Source organism: Macaca mulatta, chromosome 10, assembly GCF_049350105.2.
Source record: "Macaca mulatta isolate MMU2019108-1 chromosome 10, T2T-MMU8v2.0, whole genome shotgun sequence".
Lineage (NCBI taxonomy): Eukaryota > Metazoa > Chordata > Mammalia > Primates > Cercopithecidae > Macaca > Macaca mulatta.
In genome coordinates, this window is record NC_133415.1 from 112,700,280 (window position 1) to 112,719,036 (window position 18,757).

At 33.2% G+C, this 18,757-nt stretch overlaps 2 protein-coding genes across 2 annotated transcripts in view; one reads left to right on the top strand and one right to left on the bottom strand.

Annotated features, from left to right (window-relative positions):
* The window catches only part of SYCP2 (synaptonemal complex protein 2), a 57,875-nt gene extending 47,679 nt beyond the window's left edge, over positions 1-10,196 (bottom strand). The window contains exons 1-10 of the mRNA XM_015148685.3: positions 10,173-10,196; positions 8,894-9,037; positions 7,944-8,072; positions 7,075-7,179; positions 6,740-6,764; positions 4,072-4,157; positions 3,042-3,127; positions 2,438-2,472; positions 1,408-1,550; positions 1,273-1,325 (exon numbers count right to left, since the gene is read on the bottom strand). Coding sequence (XP_015004171.3) covers positions 1,273-1,325; positions 1,408-1,550; positions 2,438-2,472; positions 3,042-3,127; positions 4,072-4,157; positions 6,740-6,764; positions 7,075-7,179; positions 7,944-8,072; positions 8,894-9,037; positions 10,173-10,196 — 830 coding nt within the window. The remainder of the gene's footprint in view (positions 1-1,272; positions 1,326-1,407; positions 1,551-2,437; positions 2,473-3,041; positions 3,128-4,071; positions 4,158-6,739; positions 6,765-7,074; positions 7,180-7,943; positions 8,073-8,893; positions 9,038-10,172) is intronic.
* Positions 1-18,757, top strand: part of FAM217B (family with sequence similarity 217 member B) — a 93,584-nt gene that overhangs the window by 56,910 nt on the left and 17,917 nt on the right. The window lies entirely within an intron of this gene.

Sequence of the window (18,757 nt, forward strand, 5' to 3'; positions counted from 1 at the left end):
ATATGGGTTGGCTCTGTGTCCCCACCCAAATCTCATCTTGAATGGTACTATCATAATTCCCACGTGAGGGACCAGGTGGGAGATAACTGAATCGTGGGGGCAGTTTCCCCCATACTGTTCTCATGGTAGTGAGTAAGTCTCATGAGATCTGATGGTTTTATCAGGGGTTTCTGCTTTTGCATCTTCCTCATTCTCTCTTTGCCTGCTGCTATCCATGTAAGATGTGACTTGCTCCTCCTTGCCTTCCACCATGATTGTGAGGCTTCCCCAGTCACGTGGAACTTTAAGTTCAATTACATCTTTTTCTTTTGTAAATTTCTCAGTCTCCGGTATGTCTTTATCAGCAGTATGAAAACAGACTAATACAGTGTACTATCAAATATAAGCAGTTTCCTAATTTAGCTTATTAATATATGTTTTCACAGAACCTAAATCAGAAAAGAATACAAGTGAATAATTATGTTAAAAATGGTTAAATTCACAGAATGTTTTCTTAGATACTATTTTAAATATTTAGCATATTATCTCATTTAATCTATACCACAAACATATGAGGTAGTTATTAATATTATATAACAGCTAAGGAAACTGAGGCATGTAAGGTTAAATAATTTGCCCAATATTAGAACAGGAAGAGAGGAACTTATAGATTCAAATCCAGGTAATATGACTTCTTGCACAACCCTGACAATACTTTTAATTTCTTTAGTAAGTACAGTAAATGTGAACTCATTCATCCAATAATTGTGTTGAACATCCATAAAGTGCCAGGCATTGCAAATTCTGTTTTTTGGTCGTTATAAAAAAATGATTAAAATTTACATTACATATCCTTTCATGCCCCTCAGAAAGATCCTACTTACTGTATGTTAATTATAAAGGAAGATGATTTATTTCCTATATATTTACATTCTAGCATGTGGATGAAGGAGGCAATTCAAGTAATATATATGTCTAGATTTTTATTATCCCTCAAACATTAAATAATAATGGATATGCAACTCAAATATATCCAAAGTTATTAATATGAATTAAACATAAATGAACTTTTCCCTCTAAAAAGTACAAAATAAAACAAGGCCAGTGCAGAATTATTTCAGATTACTGGTGTAGTAATTTGCTAAAATCATGTTATTGTTTTAAATTATCTAAGAACATTTTACACTACAACATACAAGAACAAATAAAGTTAAATGTATAAAGATGCAACACTGGGTGCTCACTCTTGAGCTCTAGTTCTTTGTCAGTATATGGTTGTATCTTGCATTGTACCTTCTTTTGTCTCCAAGCATGCCATTCACAAGGTTGAGAAATATCCTGCAATCCTAATTTTAAAGAGAAATACTTTTAAAAAATTATAATAATTTTTAAAAATTCACAAATTTCTGTTATTGTTACACAACTTACTGTTTCAAATTCAGAGTCCTTAATTCTTTCAAATGCTTTAGCAATAAAATCCATTGAAAACCACTGATGTGCCAGTTCTTGCCTTTGTTTTTCTGTGGTCATTCTACATAAAGCTTCTACAATGCCTACCTGTAAGTCATAATCTATTAAAAAAATAGTTAATGTTTGATTTACAATTATGAAAATTAAGTTCATAAAAGACCAGATGTTTTATAAGGTATTAGAATAAACAAGAGAAATAAGAATATATTAGTGTAATTTATTAATCTATTAATATTTTCTTCATATGGATTAGAAATCTCATCATTTGAAGAATTAACACAGCCCAAATAACAAGTGTGCTAACAGAAGAAATAAGTAAAATTTTTTTAAAAATTTGAGACTTCTAAATATTCAAAGACACTGCCATAAAATGCAAAGTAACCCATACAGTTGTAAGTTACAAATTCTGTTTTCCTCTCATGTAACATGTTTACAGTTATCCCACAGTACTTTAAACCATGATTTATTCTACATGTAAATCACCATATTAAAATTTATTCACAAAAAGCTTAGAAAATAAATTTTAAGTTATTTTAATAAACACATTGTTTAAAAACAAATACATCAATACCAAGAATATTAGACATCCTAATTTCATAAAATACTGTCTGAGGAATTTCTTAGCACAAGTAGTTCAGGTCTATTGAAAAATTAAGATATTATATTACGCTATTATGTTAAGCTATTAAGTTTTAATTAAGCTATTATATTAAGCTATTAAATTAAGCTATTAATTTAAGCTATTATCTTAAGCTATTATGTTATTCATAAGTCTACCATTAGGTACAAATTGTATGTATCTAATGCCTACTGTCATAAATTATTTTTGTCCCAAAGATAAATTTTATTTATATTTATTAAAAATTGCTTAATTGTACCTAAAGTTTATAATTACCTCAGTCTCACATTGCTATGCTAATATTTTAACTAAAAAATACTATCTGCTATTCACAAATATGGAATAATTTTAGATTTTGAAAAGACATACCTCCAGCATCTAAAATCCTTTCTCCCATACTACTCCTGTGAATTAAAATAACAGATTATAAAACGGACCAGTATCAATTAAATAGGAAGTCCACATGTTTAGGAGGAAAAGAAACTTCACTAAAATTTACAATTGGCTAATATCACCGACTTTTGCAGAAATTATATACATATACTAAATTATATTAAAAAGCTGCAACAGTTTATCAGTTTCATTATTAATGCAAACTCATGGTTGTCTTACTGTCTTATAAAACATTTTTAAATTATTGATTTTAAGAATAAAAACAGCCGGGCGTGGTGGCTCACGCCTGTAATCCCAGCACTTTGGGAGGCCAAGGCGGGGGGATCAAGAGGTCAGGAGATCAAGACCACGGTGAAACCCTGTCTCTACTAAGAATACAAAAAATTAGCTGGGTGTGGTGGCGGCCACCTGTAGTCCCAGCTACTTGGGAGGCTGAGGCAGGAGAATGGCATGAACCTGGGAGGTGGAGCTTGCAGTGAGCCGAGATCGCACCACTGCACTCCAGCCTGGGCGACAGAGCGAGACTCCGTCTCAGAAAAAAAAAAAAAAAGAATAAAAACAATATAGTACAGATTATTACATGAGAATTAACATTTCTTGGTTAGAGAGTATTTTCCGGGCATCTTGAGGCATTTTGTCAAGCATAGCATTCATTTTTTTAATTATCTAGAAAAGAAAAAAAGATAATGCATTAACTTTATATTCAGTGAAACACTATTTAGAGAAATACTCTAAGCACATAAACTTAGAAGCCTAATTTTTTCTTAATCACTGAGTTTTATTATAGGAATGGAGTAGGATGGAGGAAAGAATATATAAAGTATAAAACAGGCCAGGCATGGTGGCTCACGCCTATAATACCAGCGCTTTGGGTGGCCGAGGTGGGCAGATCACTTGATGTCAGGAGTTCGAGATCAGCCTGGCCAACATAGTGAAACCCTGTCTCTACCAAAAATACAAAAATTAGCTGGGCATGGTAACGCGCACCTGTAATCCCAGTTACTCAGGAGGGAGGCAGGAGAAGCACTTGAACCTGGGAGGCAGAGGTTGCAGTGAGCTGAGATTGCGCCACTGCACTCCAGCCTGGGCAGATAGAGCAAGACTCTCTCAAAAAAATAAAAATAATAAAGTATAAAATAATGAATATAAAAACAACATAAACTATAGAATATCAAAAATAGAATATAACATGACTCCTGTACTTAAAGCACTTGTACTTTTTGCAATAAAAGTTATATTTATTTTAACTCCATTAGAAGATCTGAGGAAGCCAAAAATGTTACTTTATTTTGTTCTTATGATAGTATATGTACACACATAAATATACTAATACAGATTATTTTTAGCATTTAACTACTTAAGCACCCCAAAAATCTGGATAGTATAATTTATTTCTATTTGAGCTATATGCATATATAAACCCATATGGTTATAAATTTTCAGTAACTATTTAGGAAATATGTCAGGCAATAGATTGTTAAGATGATAGACATATACTCCAAGGTAAGTAATTTAGTCCTAGATGAAATAAATTTTCAATTTAATTGCTATTGATTTTCTTCACTTTCTCATTTTTAGTTTTTAAAACACAAACAAATAAATGACTTTACCTCTTGCTGAATACAAATATTCACTCTTGAGTCAATAACCAGGGAACAAATGCGAGGTACGAAACTTTCCACTACTTGTTTTTTACCTGAATAAAAGTGTTAAATTATTGATAAATGTTCATTTCAAATCCTCTCAACTGTCAGTCTTTTCTTATAAGAGTTAGCAGAAAGGGGCCAGGCATGGTAACTCAGGCCTATAATCCTAGCACTTTGGAAGGCCCAGGTGGGTAGACTGCTTGAGCCCAGGAGTTCAAGACCAGCCTGGGCAACATGGCAAAATCCTGTCTGTACAAAAATTAGCCAGGCACCTGTAATCCCAGCTACCCGGGAAGCTGAGGTGGGAGAATCACCTGAGCACAGGAGGTCAAGGCTGCAGTGAGCCATGATTGTGCCACTGTACACCAGCCTGGGTGACAGAGTGAGACCCTGTCTCAAAAAATAAAAATAAATAAAATAATAGTGGAAAGGATATACTACTGCAGTTCAGAAGAATGCCCACTAGGGCTTGGGATGAGAAAGAATGAAATTAAGTCCTAATTCTATTTGGCCTTGCAAAAAACACCATTCAACTCAATGTGACTGATTTTAATACTGTCAAGGGACAACTCTAGATCTAGTTTCTAACTGCAGACATATAAGGAGGTATTTTCTTTTTAGATTAAGTAAATATAGTTCAAAATTGAAAAGTTCAAATCTGAGGCTTTTACCAAAACTGACCTCATTAATTTTTAGTTAAACATAAAAAATTTTTATACTCATTAAGACCAACACATCTTAATCCCAATGAAATTCTAAATGATGTGAGCCACTTTTAGGTTAACGCATGTTTGAAAGATGAGGCTTTATCAATACTGAGTATATTCAGAGGAACGTGTACATGCTGTTTCATAATGCAAATTCTAAAAATAACTTTAAACAATGGAAATACTGTAACAACAAATGTACAATTTTCCAAAGTGACTACATAAAAAGAAAAAAAGTACTCAGATGAAAAGATACAATTATTTACTTTAAAAATCAGGTGGATCACTTTATAATTAATTGCTGGTGTTTAGGACTGTTTTTTCCCTAAAAACTTAAAAATTTAAACAACATTGTTATGTAGCAAAATCAATCAATGAAGAGGTAGGATTAATTATTATTTAAATCAATGGCAATCTGTTTAAAACTTTTTGGCTCTGAAGGCAGCAAGTACTTTATCTATAAATAATTCACCACCCTCACTGACCAATCCTAGGTAAGTCTTCTTCAGTCAACACAGAGCTAAAATAACTTGGATCTGATTGTTTGGCACAAGCAGGCCACAAGTCAAAGAATGAGTAGTAACATATTCTGTAGTCTCAATTTACTATTGAAAAATTGTTCCATTAGATCAAAGGTTGGCAAACTATGGCCCACAAACTAAATGTAACTCACTGCCTGTTTTTGCATGACTGTATTACTCACCAGCAAGTGCTCTGTGAAAACTGTTTGAATCTATCATGTTTTATTAAAACAGTACTGTCAAAGGTGAACATCACTCTCTCTCGTCAATTTAGCCATGGTCAGTTATTTGAATTTTTGTCAGAAGCGGAAGCTGAGTATTCCGACTTTCCCTACCACACAGCAGTCCAATGGCAGTGGGGTTTTATTGTGACTTTTTGATATCCAGCACCAAGACCAAAATTTTTCTGAACAAGAACTATCCTCAACCCTTATTGTTGAATACTGAATGGCTTTGGTAATTAGCACTGGCTGCAGAGTTGACAATGTTTCTAAATGAATTGGGCACAAAATTACAAGAAAAAATAATGCTTGTATCATGAACACTGCAATGAAGTCATTCTGATAACTAAGGTGATGTGAAAGGCAAGTAATACTATGCTGCTTTATACACTTCACAGACTGTCAAAAGTTAAAACAGGAAGCAACATCTCCATTACCACACAAATTTGCAGGGGATATATTTTTTCAAAACTCCAACTACAGGTCTAGCAGTGTTTCTGGGATTTAAGTACTAAGGAAATTTCCACATTTCAAAATTCATTTAATTGTGCAATTGGGAAGCTTCCACATAACCTTCAATTGGAAGTGATTAATCTGCAATGCAATGACATTCTAAAATGCAAATGTTAAGAACCTAACAATTCTATTAATGCCTTTCAAGTGATGAACACGCTCAATTAAAAGCATGCTTATGCAGTGATACCAGTATTTGGCATTGTCTGCATGAAAAGCCATTTTCTAATGTGACATACATAAAACCTCATTATAGATAGGGATTAACAAATGAACATTTACAATCAATTTTGCAAACAAAACACTAACTCTGAACCCTAATTAAGTGAAATGTTATTCTCTCACAAAAAGAATGCAAGTTTCCTTATTAGTAGACCTATATTACAAAAAATTGTACAACTATTATATTTTCAATGGCATCAATAAATTATTTGTAGAAATTTGTTTTTCTTTCTTGTTATACAAGTACCTACATAATATTCTTAATTGTTTTTCTCTTGGACTACAAAGTCTAAAATATTTCCATCTGGCCCTTTACAGGAAAAGTTTGTTGATCCTTGAATCAGATAATGGGTTCTTAATACTAGGACAATACTATGGGAATTGTAAAATTATACTAAAGCTCTAACGGTAATTTATTGTTCCAATAGAAAATAAGTGTTTATTATACCTTCATCACTGACATCATGTATGACCTGAAAAAAAGTGAATAATATTTAATTTACAAGTTACTATATATTATAAACCATTACAATATTATAAACCATTACAAATGGTACTGAAATGACAGATTACATTTTAACTCATAGCATATTTATTTTTTATTAACTAACCATTTAATTATATTTACCAGAATAAATGCTTTATACAATCTGAACAGACCAATCCAACCAAGGCACCAACCAATCTGTTAGTGACTTTTAGGCTCAGGGCAGAGAGATCACAAATTGTTTTTTAAATAAACACATGCTTTATAAACATCAGTGTAATCAATGTGATTTTTACCAGCAGAAGATCAACTAAGTCTTCTATCATATTTAGAACAGCTTCATCTTTTGAATTTCCTTGACTCTGAATAATCTCCTTGGATTTTTCAAACCAGGCAACCATGTAAAAAGAGGAATGAACTTATTACTTTGAGTTTCATTTTAATAATTTTAAGAATGTACTTGTCTTTGTATAAACAGTAAGCCTAGGAATAAAGACACACTAAAACTAAAATTTTAGTATTGTATCAAAATAAATTCATGTTTTTAAAGATTTTTTTTTTAAACTATCTTTTCCCATTGTTTAAAATGGGAATAGATGGAGTTAATCTTGATTCCATGTAGCAGATCCTTATTTCCCCTTCAAATTCCTAGTTAGGGTACATTTATTATAATAGAAAGAAGTAAATTATCATCACAATTTAGACCATTTTTGATATTGTTACTATGTGAAAAGTTTTCATATTATTTTACCCTAATCAATTCAGATATTTGAGTACATACATCTCAGATACTGTTCTAGGTGCCAAAAATGTAGCAATGAACAAAACAGACAAAAATCAATATCCTACATTCTAGCATGGGAGACAGATAAACAATATAAAAACAAAAAATGAAGTTAGAGAATAAGGAGTTAAAGAGTCAATAAAGCAAGTAAAAGCCTTAAGGAGCTTAAATTCACATGATTATCAAGGAGTCTGTCTTTGTACAGTTTTCTTGTGATCTTTATATTTGTAACATATATCACAAGTTATAGAAATGTTTTATTCCCAAAATTGTACATAAAGTTCCTAAATTTATTTTCAACAATTTGGATAATTTCTTATTAGAAAGCGTATCTTTTATAATATTTCATTCACATGAATATGTTACATATTCTATACTTATCTTTTGTATTAGTCCTTGTTTTATCATCGTTAGAAGTCCAGCTTGCCCCAATACACTGATATTTTTGCCACATCTTCCAACAGAAACCAAAATGGCCGAAACATTGTGGATATCCTCTTTATCAAGTTCCTGAAATAAAAGCTATACATTAAAATTTCTGTAAACACAAAACAGTATGAAACAGACATTGTACAAGGAGCATTGCACACATATTTTAATCTTCACAAATCCTGAAAGATGGTCATTCTAATCATCTCTATATTGCAACAGATGAAAATGTGGTTTAAGAATGTGACCTGCCCAAAGTCATACAGTCAGGGAATGACAAACTCAGGACAAAAATGGAAATCTGTATAAATCCAAGAAACTTTATACTATGATACAATGAACCAGCTACTTTCCATTCTAAAAAGCTCCATGTATTTAACAGAAACAATAAATTTTTATTCAATTTCTTGGATTCATAAAGAATCTCAGATACTGGGGGGGATTATCAATAATCACCTTTTATCATGTATGAAAATGCCTTAAATATGATCAATTAAATTTAAAGTTTGGGGTGATTTTTTTATGTTTTAGTTTTGACAGAAGTAGGCATTGTCTGTGTAACATCAAGTATACACTGATAGGTTTTTTTAAAAATCTATCAACTTGTTTAAACTTCAAAGAGCTGAAGTATTTTTTCCCCAATTTCAGCCACAGTTGATGGTAAACCCCATGTGAACACATATTTTTGTATTTTTTATTTGGGAAATGACATTCCAATGTGTTGAAATTCCTCAAGCAAACAAACAAAAATAAGCAAATGGTGAAATAAGAATTTATTTATGTAATCATAACTGAGCTTGCCCAAGCCTTTCTATTCATTTTTTTCTAATGGAGTACTTCCTTCTAAAACTAGAGTTCTATCTAATAATTGTAACAACCATTGAGCAAAAATGAATATTTACCCTGGATATAAGGTTGTCCACCTTGTGGAAAAATTGTTTGCTGCATTTAATCTTCACATCTTCACAAATATCAATTTGCAAAAGTGTTTTCAAAGGTTTGAAATCATTTTTTCTTAAAGCATCATCAATGCATTTTTCCAAGTGCTAGAGAAATATATTTAATGGCACATATTGTATCAAAACCAAAATTAATTACCTATGCAATCTAGTAATTTGAGAACTGTTTCCACATGAAAACTCTCAAATGAACTCAAATTATTAATTCACTTATTTTTAAAAAATATGGCCACTATTAAATTTGGAACAACTGAATTAGAAATTACATTTCTTTGATAATAAGACTGATTAAAAAATATTTTACTAATATTTCCAATTCATATCTTTTATTACCAAAGTCACCTTTATGTCAAACTCAACAGAAACTTGATGAAAATCAAAAAAACTTTAAAGTAACTAATACTTAATACAATGAATAAAAGCCTAGTATACCTGACTACGAATCTCTTAACAGGGTTTAAACAGTAAAGAAAAAAATGCATAAAGACAGGCAAAAGTGGCCGGGCGCGGTGGCTCAAGCCTGTAATCCCAGCACTTTGGGAGGCCGAGGCGGGTGGATCACGAGGTCAGGAGATCGAGACTATCCTGGCTAACACGGTGAAACCCCGTCTCTACTAAAAATACAAAAAAATTAGCCGGGCGTGGTAGCGGGCGCCTGTAGTCCCAGCTACTTGGGAGGCTGAGTCGGGAGAATGGCATGAACCCAGGGGGCGGAGCTTGCAGTGAGCCGAGATCGCGCCACTGCACTCCAGCCTGGGAGACACAGCGAGACTCCGTCTCAAAAAAAAAAAAAAAAAAAAAAAAAGACAGGCAAAAGCACCTTTTAGAAATTATGCTAACATAACTTAAGCATTACCCTTATATAATATTTATAACCTTAATAAAATCTGCCATCCTTGCTATTAAAGTACAACTTCATTAATAACAAATGTTCACACTACAACCTGATCACTAAACAGGTTTAGCTGTGAACTACATACATATTGAATAGATTATTAACACTTACACTTTACCTAAATATACAATATCTTAATTTCTAAAACTTAATACAAAAATATCCAAGCATAAATTATGCATGAATCAATGGACACTTTAAACTATTCTTGACCATTTCATAAAAACATGTAAGCTTTGTCATTGCTAAAAACATAACACTGAATACCTATAAGTAAACAAAAGGTGATTTTCAGAATTAAAATACTTTTGGTCTAGGACTACATACCTGGAGATCTGGTCTTATTGGCATTTTGACTTCATTAAAAAAAAAAAGCAAGACAAAATAAACACCTATAAAAGAAAACATGTATTTTCTGTATCTCACAATCTGTTTCATGTGTTTAACAGTTTAAATATCTTACACACATAAATAAGCATTTGTTATTTATACCAAAGGCAATATTGTTTAACTTCCTCACTAAACATTTACCTGTTTATAAAATTACACATTTGAATATGATCAAAGAATTTTCCAGAGAAAAGCCTGAAGATCATTTACTCAAGCTCTTCCTTTTTATAGATTACTTAAATTAATATCAAATATCCTGCCAAAAGGTCAGAAAGCTAGTAAAAGAATAACCTGGATCTCCCATTCCAGTGATTCCCTGCTATACTTGTTCCATCTTTGAGAACAAGGAAAAAAAAAAAAAAACTCTTGAATTAATGTGTACATGAAATTTGGACTATTAATATTCAAGAAAGAAGGAATATGCAGATATGCTAACAATGAACAGGATCAAAATATGAAGGAAAGGAGTGAGGAAAAGATAACCCAAACACATTTCATATGTCCACGAGAGTGTTCAGGAGAGAAAGAACCCCCAATTTCTGGTCGAATGCTGAAATTAAGGTGAGGACCTCACTTTCCCAAAGTTATCTGGATCCTTAAAGACCGTGGGGTGCAAATATAAATAACTGCCACAAATTAATATATTGCAATATGGCTAACAGAAAGTATCTACAAGGTTCTAAAGAGAGATTCCATGCTTATGAAAACAGGACCAAAAATAGATTAAATCACTTCAAACAATCCTATCTAGTGTGTTTCTGACAAGGATCGAAGATAAAGGTCATTTATTCTCCCTGCCATGAACACCTAAGGAATTAATATTATTTTGGTCAAGAAAATGCAAATCATTGCTGTAGTCATCCTCAAAGCTCTGTATCCCTATTTTGCTTTGTAGAATATACGTAATTATTTGCCTGCCTTTTTTGGAGCAAAGTACTAAAGGTCATTCTGAGAGGAACCATGTGCCTGATAGTATTATTCATTTATAAATAATAAAGTCTGATGATGTTTTTACCATCTCATTTTAATAATTATGGAAATGTTTTTTTAAAATATCATATGTTACAAGACTCCATGTCTACAAAAAAATTTTTTTTTAATTAGCTGGGTATGGTGGTGTGTGCCTGTAATCCCAGCTACTCTGGAGGCTGGGGTGAGAAATTGCTTGAGCCTAGAAGTTGGAGGTTACAGTGAGCTATGGCCACAACACCATACTCTAGCCTGGGCAAGAGAGGGAGACTCTGTCTCTAAAATAAACAAAAAGAATGCACGTCATCATTTCCAAGGTAACCACTAAATGAGCAGTGAAAGAATATATAACTACTAAGCTAAGTGGGGGAGGGAGGCTGTAATGTTTTCATTTTAATCAATCCAGAGAGAGAGAAAGAAAGAGAGAGACCCAGAACAAGAAGGAAAAACAGAAAACACAAAGTAAGGTGATAGATTAAAAGTTACATATCAATAATTACATTGAAAGTAAAATATACTATATACTCTAAAGAGGTAAGAATATGTCACCCTCCCAATATGCTGCTCTGACATATTGACTATTTTAAATCAAGGGCACTTAACAAAAAACAGCAGGTACAAGATCACTCTGACCTTCATTCTGTTTCCTAAAAGCAGGAAATGAAATTCCCATGTGAAAGATGTCCTCCCTATACCAAAAGGGAAGTAATCTTATAATCAAGGGGGGAAAGTTAAAAATCAAGAAAATCTGTACAACCAGACTTTGTTAAACCAACCCTTATCTTCCTAGTCATTTCTCCACCCAATTAACTACCCTAGCCTAAAACCTCTTTGCCTTATCTTATTTCACAACTTAACTGTTCTTTGTCCAATTCAGTATATAACCGACTGACCCTAACTACTTCTTTGGGTCTTCATTTTCGTATGAGGGATCCTGTGTCATGTACAACTTGTATTAAAGAAATTTGTGTGCTTTTCTCCAGTTGATCTATGTCAATTTAACTCTAAAAGGGAAGAGGTAAAGTTTTGCCTCCCCTACAACTCCAATTAAAAGTCAGATTGTCCTCAAAGGATCAATGCTTGAGGGATGGACACCCCATTCTCCATAATGTGCTCATTTAACATTGCATGCCTGTACCAAAACGACTCACATACTGTATTGACACCTACTATGTACCCACAAAAATTAAAAAGAAAAAATTGAACTGTCGGGTAGGTTAATCATTTTTAAAACTATATGCTGCCCAAAAATATTACACTTTTAAGAGATATACCTTAAATAAAGGGCTATAAAAAAGTTGGAAATAAAAAGAAAAGATATCTACCACACAAACATTAACCAAAAGAAAGCTAATAAAACTCTATTACCGTTGGATTTAACACAAAAGTCCAACACAGATGGAACTGAAGAGAATCCAGAAACAGACCTATACACATGACCTGATTTACAATAAAGGTAGAACACAAAGCAGTAAGGAAAGAGGAAGATAATCTTTACAATTAATCTATACTGTTCAACTGGATGTTCATAAGAAATACAACAAAACCTCACTACTTCATACTAACCATCTCATACCTTACGCAAACACCATTTCCAGGTGGAACGAAAATTGAAAACAAGTTTCTAGAACATAATATATTAGAACATCTTCATGACCATGCAATAAGAAATAAGCAATAAGATTATAAAAAAACTCTAACCATAAAAGACAACTGCTAAGTTGGACAACCTTAAAATTAGAAACTATTGTTCAATGAGAACATATGGATACAGGGAGGGGAACACCACATACTGGGGCCTGGTGGGGCGGCAGGAGGGAGAGCATAAGGAAAAACAGTTAAGGCATGCTGAGTTTAACATTTACAGGTTGATACGTGCAGCAAACCACCATGACAAACATTTTCCTGTGTAACAAACCTGCACATCTTGCACATGTAGCCCAGAACTTAAAATAAAATAACCTATTGATTTTCTCAATCCATGAGCATGGGATTTAACAAAAGAAAGAACTCTGTTGGAAAACATCATTTAGAGAACAAGGTAGGCCACAGAGATGAAAATATTTATCTCTCATATATTATTCACTTGTGTGAATATTCACAACAGTTACTAAGTTATTTGGTTATCAGTTTATGTAAACATACTCTTGGAAATATGAACTGAACAAAAGGATCCTATTTTGGCACCACAGCCTATTTAATGTCATAGCCTCTGACCTTCCACCTTCAAAAGAGTCTATAACTCTGACTAGCTGCCTCACTTGTTAATGTATTGCCCTGGTAACAAGGTTATAATTAACATCTTTGATTCCTAAATGTTTTAAATACAGGTAAGATTTCTCCATCAAACAGAGGATTACTGGGACTACTACTTCTCCCAAATACATGTAGGTACTATAATTGATTATCAATCTGTTAGAGTTCATTTTTTAAGAAAACCAGAAGTTCATGAGTGTTCATTTAGATTATGTGAAGCACACAATATGCCTGCTTTAAAACTTCACTACTTAGTCAAAACCTCACGGAGAACTGTGGAAATAATAGCTCTGAATTTATGTCTATAGGCCGGAATTCTTCCTAATCCCACCTCCTAGTATTAAGGAAACAAACTTCAGAAGCAACAAAAGCAGCTTCCATTCAGGAATCTGTTGGGATAGAGTCTGTAGCCAAAACAAATATGGATTGAAGGAGGACCCTTCTCCTGTAAGACAGGTTTCATAAATCTGAGAAATTCCATAAGGGATGGAATTTTGCCAACTGCTTCTGTAACAACAAGAAAAAGGTTTGCTCACAGCTATGTGTGGACTCCATGTCACTGTATTAATTTCCAGGGTTGCCTTAACAAAGTGCCACAAACTGGATGGCTTAGAACAGCAGAAATTATCTCAGTGTGGAGACAAGATGTATGAAATAAAGGGGTCAGTTGGATCATACTGCCTCTGAAAGTGTTAGAGGAAGGATCTTTCCTGTCTCCTTAAGCTTCTGGTAGCTGCCGACATTCCTTGACTTGTGGCAGCATAAATCCAGTCTCTGCCTCCTTTATCACATGGTATTCTTCCTTTTAATTTTCACCTTGTCTTCTATGCATATCTGTATCCAAATTTCCCTTTTTTATAAATATATATTGGATTAGGGTCCACCCTAATAACTTAAATAACAAGTTAATAACTTAACTCGGTTAAATGCAAAGACCCTATTTCCAGAAAAGGTTCCATTATGAGATACTGGGAATTAGAATCTCACATATCTTTTTAGGGGAACACAATTCAACCCATAACAGTCACTACATAAAGCCCAAACTTAATTCAGTATTGGAATGCTGAAAACAGGGGATTCAAAGAAGAAATAAAAGTTGAGGTTTTGAATGTACTGGATGGGGAAGGAAAACATGTCAAATAAGAGCTAGTAACCAGGGCAGACCAGGTTACCCCTGCACATAAGGCAGCAATGCCATCACAGGGTGACATAATCACAGAAACATTCCTCAAATGTAGTGCCAAAATTAGCCTCTTGCTGAAATATTTTCTCCATTTCAATTAAAGTGAAGCAAGTCAGATTCTGGATAACCAACAGAGATTGGTCTACTGGAAAGTTTTAAGAAAAGAAGACCATCATCTCAGGCTACTCTCTTCCCCTGCCCCCATACCACTGAGACTGCTCAATCGATCTTTAGCAGTGCTAAGTACTAGGTAATAGAAATTTTTTATTTTCTGAAATTACTGCAACAGGGACCAAGCATTGGTAATTTTTCTATGTTGAAACAGGTCTAGTAATGTGCTAAGCATAATGTACTACTAACTTTTGAATGCTTTAAAAGATAATGTATACCAGAACTTTGGCATTGAACTAATATAGTTTCTGAGAACATATAACTGGTACTTCCTTTCCATGGAAGACAGCTCAAGCTACAGCTGATGAAAGAACTCCAACTCCACCAAAGAATCTGACTGCATCTGAACATAATAAGATTTGTTGAGAATGCGTATTTGGGACTTTAACTTAAAAATTTTGGCCTTTAGACTTTTAAATTCAGAAGCAAAAAAAAAATGATTCTGGACATTTAAATCTTTCAGTCCTTGGTCTTTAACTTGTAAAGGGTTTTAATCTTTCAACCTTAAGGTTCCCTGAGATGTTCAAAACAGAAGATCTTTATATTCAAATTTGTTGGCATTTTACTGCTGAAACATCTTTATGTATTGCCAAATACCTTTATTCAGTACAGTACATCAAAGGCTCTACATCTAGAGATAATTTGGAATGGGAAGTATAACAATGACATTTCTGCCTTTCATTTATGATTAATTAAAATTAAAATTTAATTTTAATCTTCTGTTCTAACCCCAAAGTAGAATCTTCCACGGTCAACATCTAAAGTTCTTCCACAATCCAAAGAGAATACCCAAAAGAAGGTAATGGCCTCGTGAAGAAAGGAAAAGAACCATCCAGATAAATCTCCAAAAAACAGGTTAATAATTAAGTGAACAAAAAGCTAGGAAATGTTAGAGAGGAAGAATACCTTTTCCCTACTCCCAGCTTCTGTGAGAAAGGCTGAGTATACTATTGGCCTCTCTCTATTCCTTTAACTTACATCACCACAGAGGAGCTGGAAGTATTTGGTAACTTTGGGAAAGAAAATGAGTCAGGTTCAGCTCAACTCCACCCTTTTTTTTTTTTTTTTTTTACATGAAAACTGAAAGAGGAGTTTCATGTTGTTTTCAGTTTTGTTCCTTCTGGAAGCTCTGCCCCTGTGAGAAAGTCGACATTTTGCTCGTCCTTTTTCTATGGAGTCAATACAGTAAGCTTTCTCTTCCAGGGTGGAAGGTAAAAAATGCAGGGCTGGAAAGGTCTAACTCGATTACCTTGCAGTGCCTTGGGCAGTAAGTTTGCTTAATTCTGGAGCTTAGTATTAGCAAATTCACTAAACCAACAACCTAAACTCACACCCATGAACCTAGCCAATATAGGACTAATGAAGGTTATTTTTTTTTCCTAATTGGTCAGAACCCAGGAAGAAAGAGGAATGCTGTTTGTCAGAGGACCTTTGAGAGATTCCGCAAGGCTCAGCATAAATATCTATAGTATTCCTTTTATATTAGCAATAATCAGACAATTGAATTTTTTAATATAGAAAACTAAAATGAATAAATCTAACAAAAAAGGAGATATGATCTTTATGAAGATAATATACCAAAGACCTTAACAAGAGATACGAATACATGGAGTTGTTCCTACTCATTAACGGAAGGACTTATTATAAAACCATCAATGCTTCACTAAAATAAATATCTGAATTTCTAAACTTCAAAGCAATTCCAGTAAAAAACACAAAATAATAATTTGACAGATTTGGCCAATTCTTTTAAAATGTGTATGGAGGAATAATGCTGCTCTAATACTAAAATAACTTTTAAAATAGCAAAGAAAGATCACCTTATTTGATATTAAAACATATTACAAAATCACAAGAAATAATTATAAACAGTGAAGTATTAATAATGGAAAACAAATGGATCAATAAAACAAAACAGAATTCAAATGCATAGTCAAGCATATGTTGGAAGTTCATATCTGAGTCATATGGTTTCGCAAATCAGGGAAAGGTAAACTGGTCAATAAATAGTCTGGAAAAAGTGAATTGGCACGTGGAAAAAATAACATTAGAAATCTACTTTGCCATAAAAAAATTAGGTCTAGATAAATTAACTACCTAAATGTAAAAAGTAAATGTTTAAAAACTATTAGCAGAAAATACAGAAGGCTATCACTAAGATGTTCCAATATGAAAGAATTTAAAACAAAATGCACAAAACATAAAAAGTAATAGATTTTAACTTTTTGTGCATCACTGTAAAAGAAAGGCAGCATACTAGGAAGACATTTGCAATGGAATAAGAGACTAAGGATTAATATAAAAAGAATTATTATGAAGAACTTAACAAATCAAGGAGAAAAAAGCAATAACCCACCAGCAAAAATGGAAAATAAGAAGAGGTCATTCAGAAAATAAAACTCAACTGGCTAATAAAGAAATGAAAATGCTACCTCCCTGGTAATCAGAATGCTAAGTAAAACAACCACCAGTCCCCTCTCCACCATCCACCAGATTGGCAAAAACTAAAGAGACTGATACTACCAAGTCACAGTGGGAATAAAATAAATTGGAAATCATGTATGTACTCCTGGTGGGAAGTAAATAACTGCACTTTGAAAAAGAGTTTGATAGCATTGCGTAAAAATGTAAACTGGAATACCATATAATACAGTAGTTCCACTCCTAATTTTACACTTTAGAGAAACTCAAAAGCACAAAGGGAATATAAAAATATTTACTGAAGCATTTCTTCCAATATCAAGAAACTGAAACTGCCTGTCAGTGTGATGGGGGAGGAGGTAAATAAACATGAAATGTGGTGAGTGATGCAAATGAATTCAGTAGCTGAATATAATGAAGAAGATCTCAGAATACGGTGCATCTCAAACACAATATAACACACACACAAAAATGCAGAGATAATAGAAATTATTTATGTAAAACCTAAAATATACTTAATAAAGGCTCATATGACTGTTATTGATATGTGTGTGTCTTTGTAAGACCACAGGATACTTTATTAAAGAAGGATACAAATACTGGGCATATGAACATTGGATGATTTGCACAAGCAAAGAAAATAACCCTAGGGATAGAGAATAAAATGGATCAAAAGACAAAAAAAAAAAAAAAGAATTTTAATTGTTTAATTTTTTATTTAGAGGAGTGTAGTAAAGCATGGTGTCTGGACTGAGAATACAATGGATTAAATTAACTTAATTTTGTTTCCTAAGGTTCAACATACACTCGTATATACCCTTTCAATCACCACTACCATTAGGACAAAGCAAAAGGGGCCCTTGCTATGCACTCTACATAGTGCAATCTCTTTCTCACTCTCTCTCTTATTATGGAGCACACAGGCATCTCTATGAGCTCAAAATCCAGGACTCAGAAAGTCTATAACCATGAACACATTATTCATTCTCATAACTCTATCCTTCAGGCCCCTGAGAAACACTTCCTTTGCTTATGCCTATGAAAGAAGGGGACTGCAATTAATTACACTATTCTGCTTACTTTGTGTCCGAATTTTCCATAATAAAAAAACAATACTTAAAGAAGTCGGACAGTGTGAAGCCACAATTGAATACAAAGAAGGTTTCAGATTATGCTAATGCTAATATTTTAGTCTCTACTTCAGAACAAAGATAGCATGTGAGCAAGTGCTTAGGTAAGAGAAAAGAGATATTGTCAAATCTTTCCCCTGCAAAGCAAGAATACAGCTGATTCTTGCATAAGATACTACTTCTTAACAGTGCCAAATGCCTATCTTCTTCCTTCTCTTTTTATTCCAATTTGTGACTCTAGAAATACTAGCAAATTAGTGCACAGTATTTGCAACAGTAGCACACGGTGGCTGAGGAACATTTTGTAGTAGCAAGCAATTCATATTAACATATATGTAGATCTAGACATAAACTACGTGAACATGATATGGATTCTTTACAGTAGACAGTAA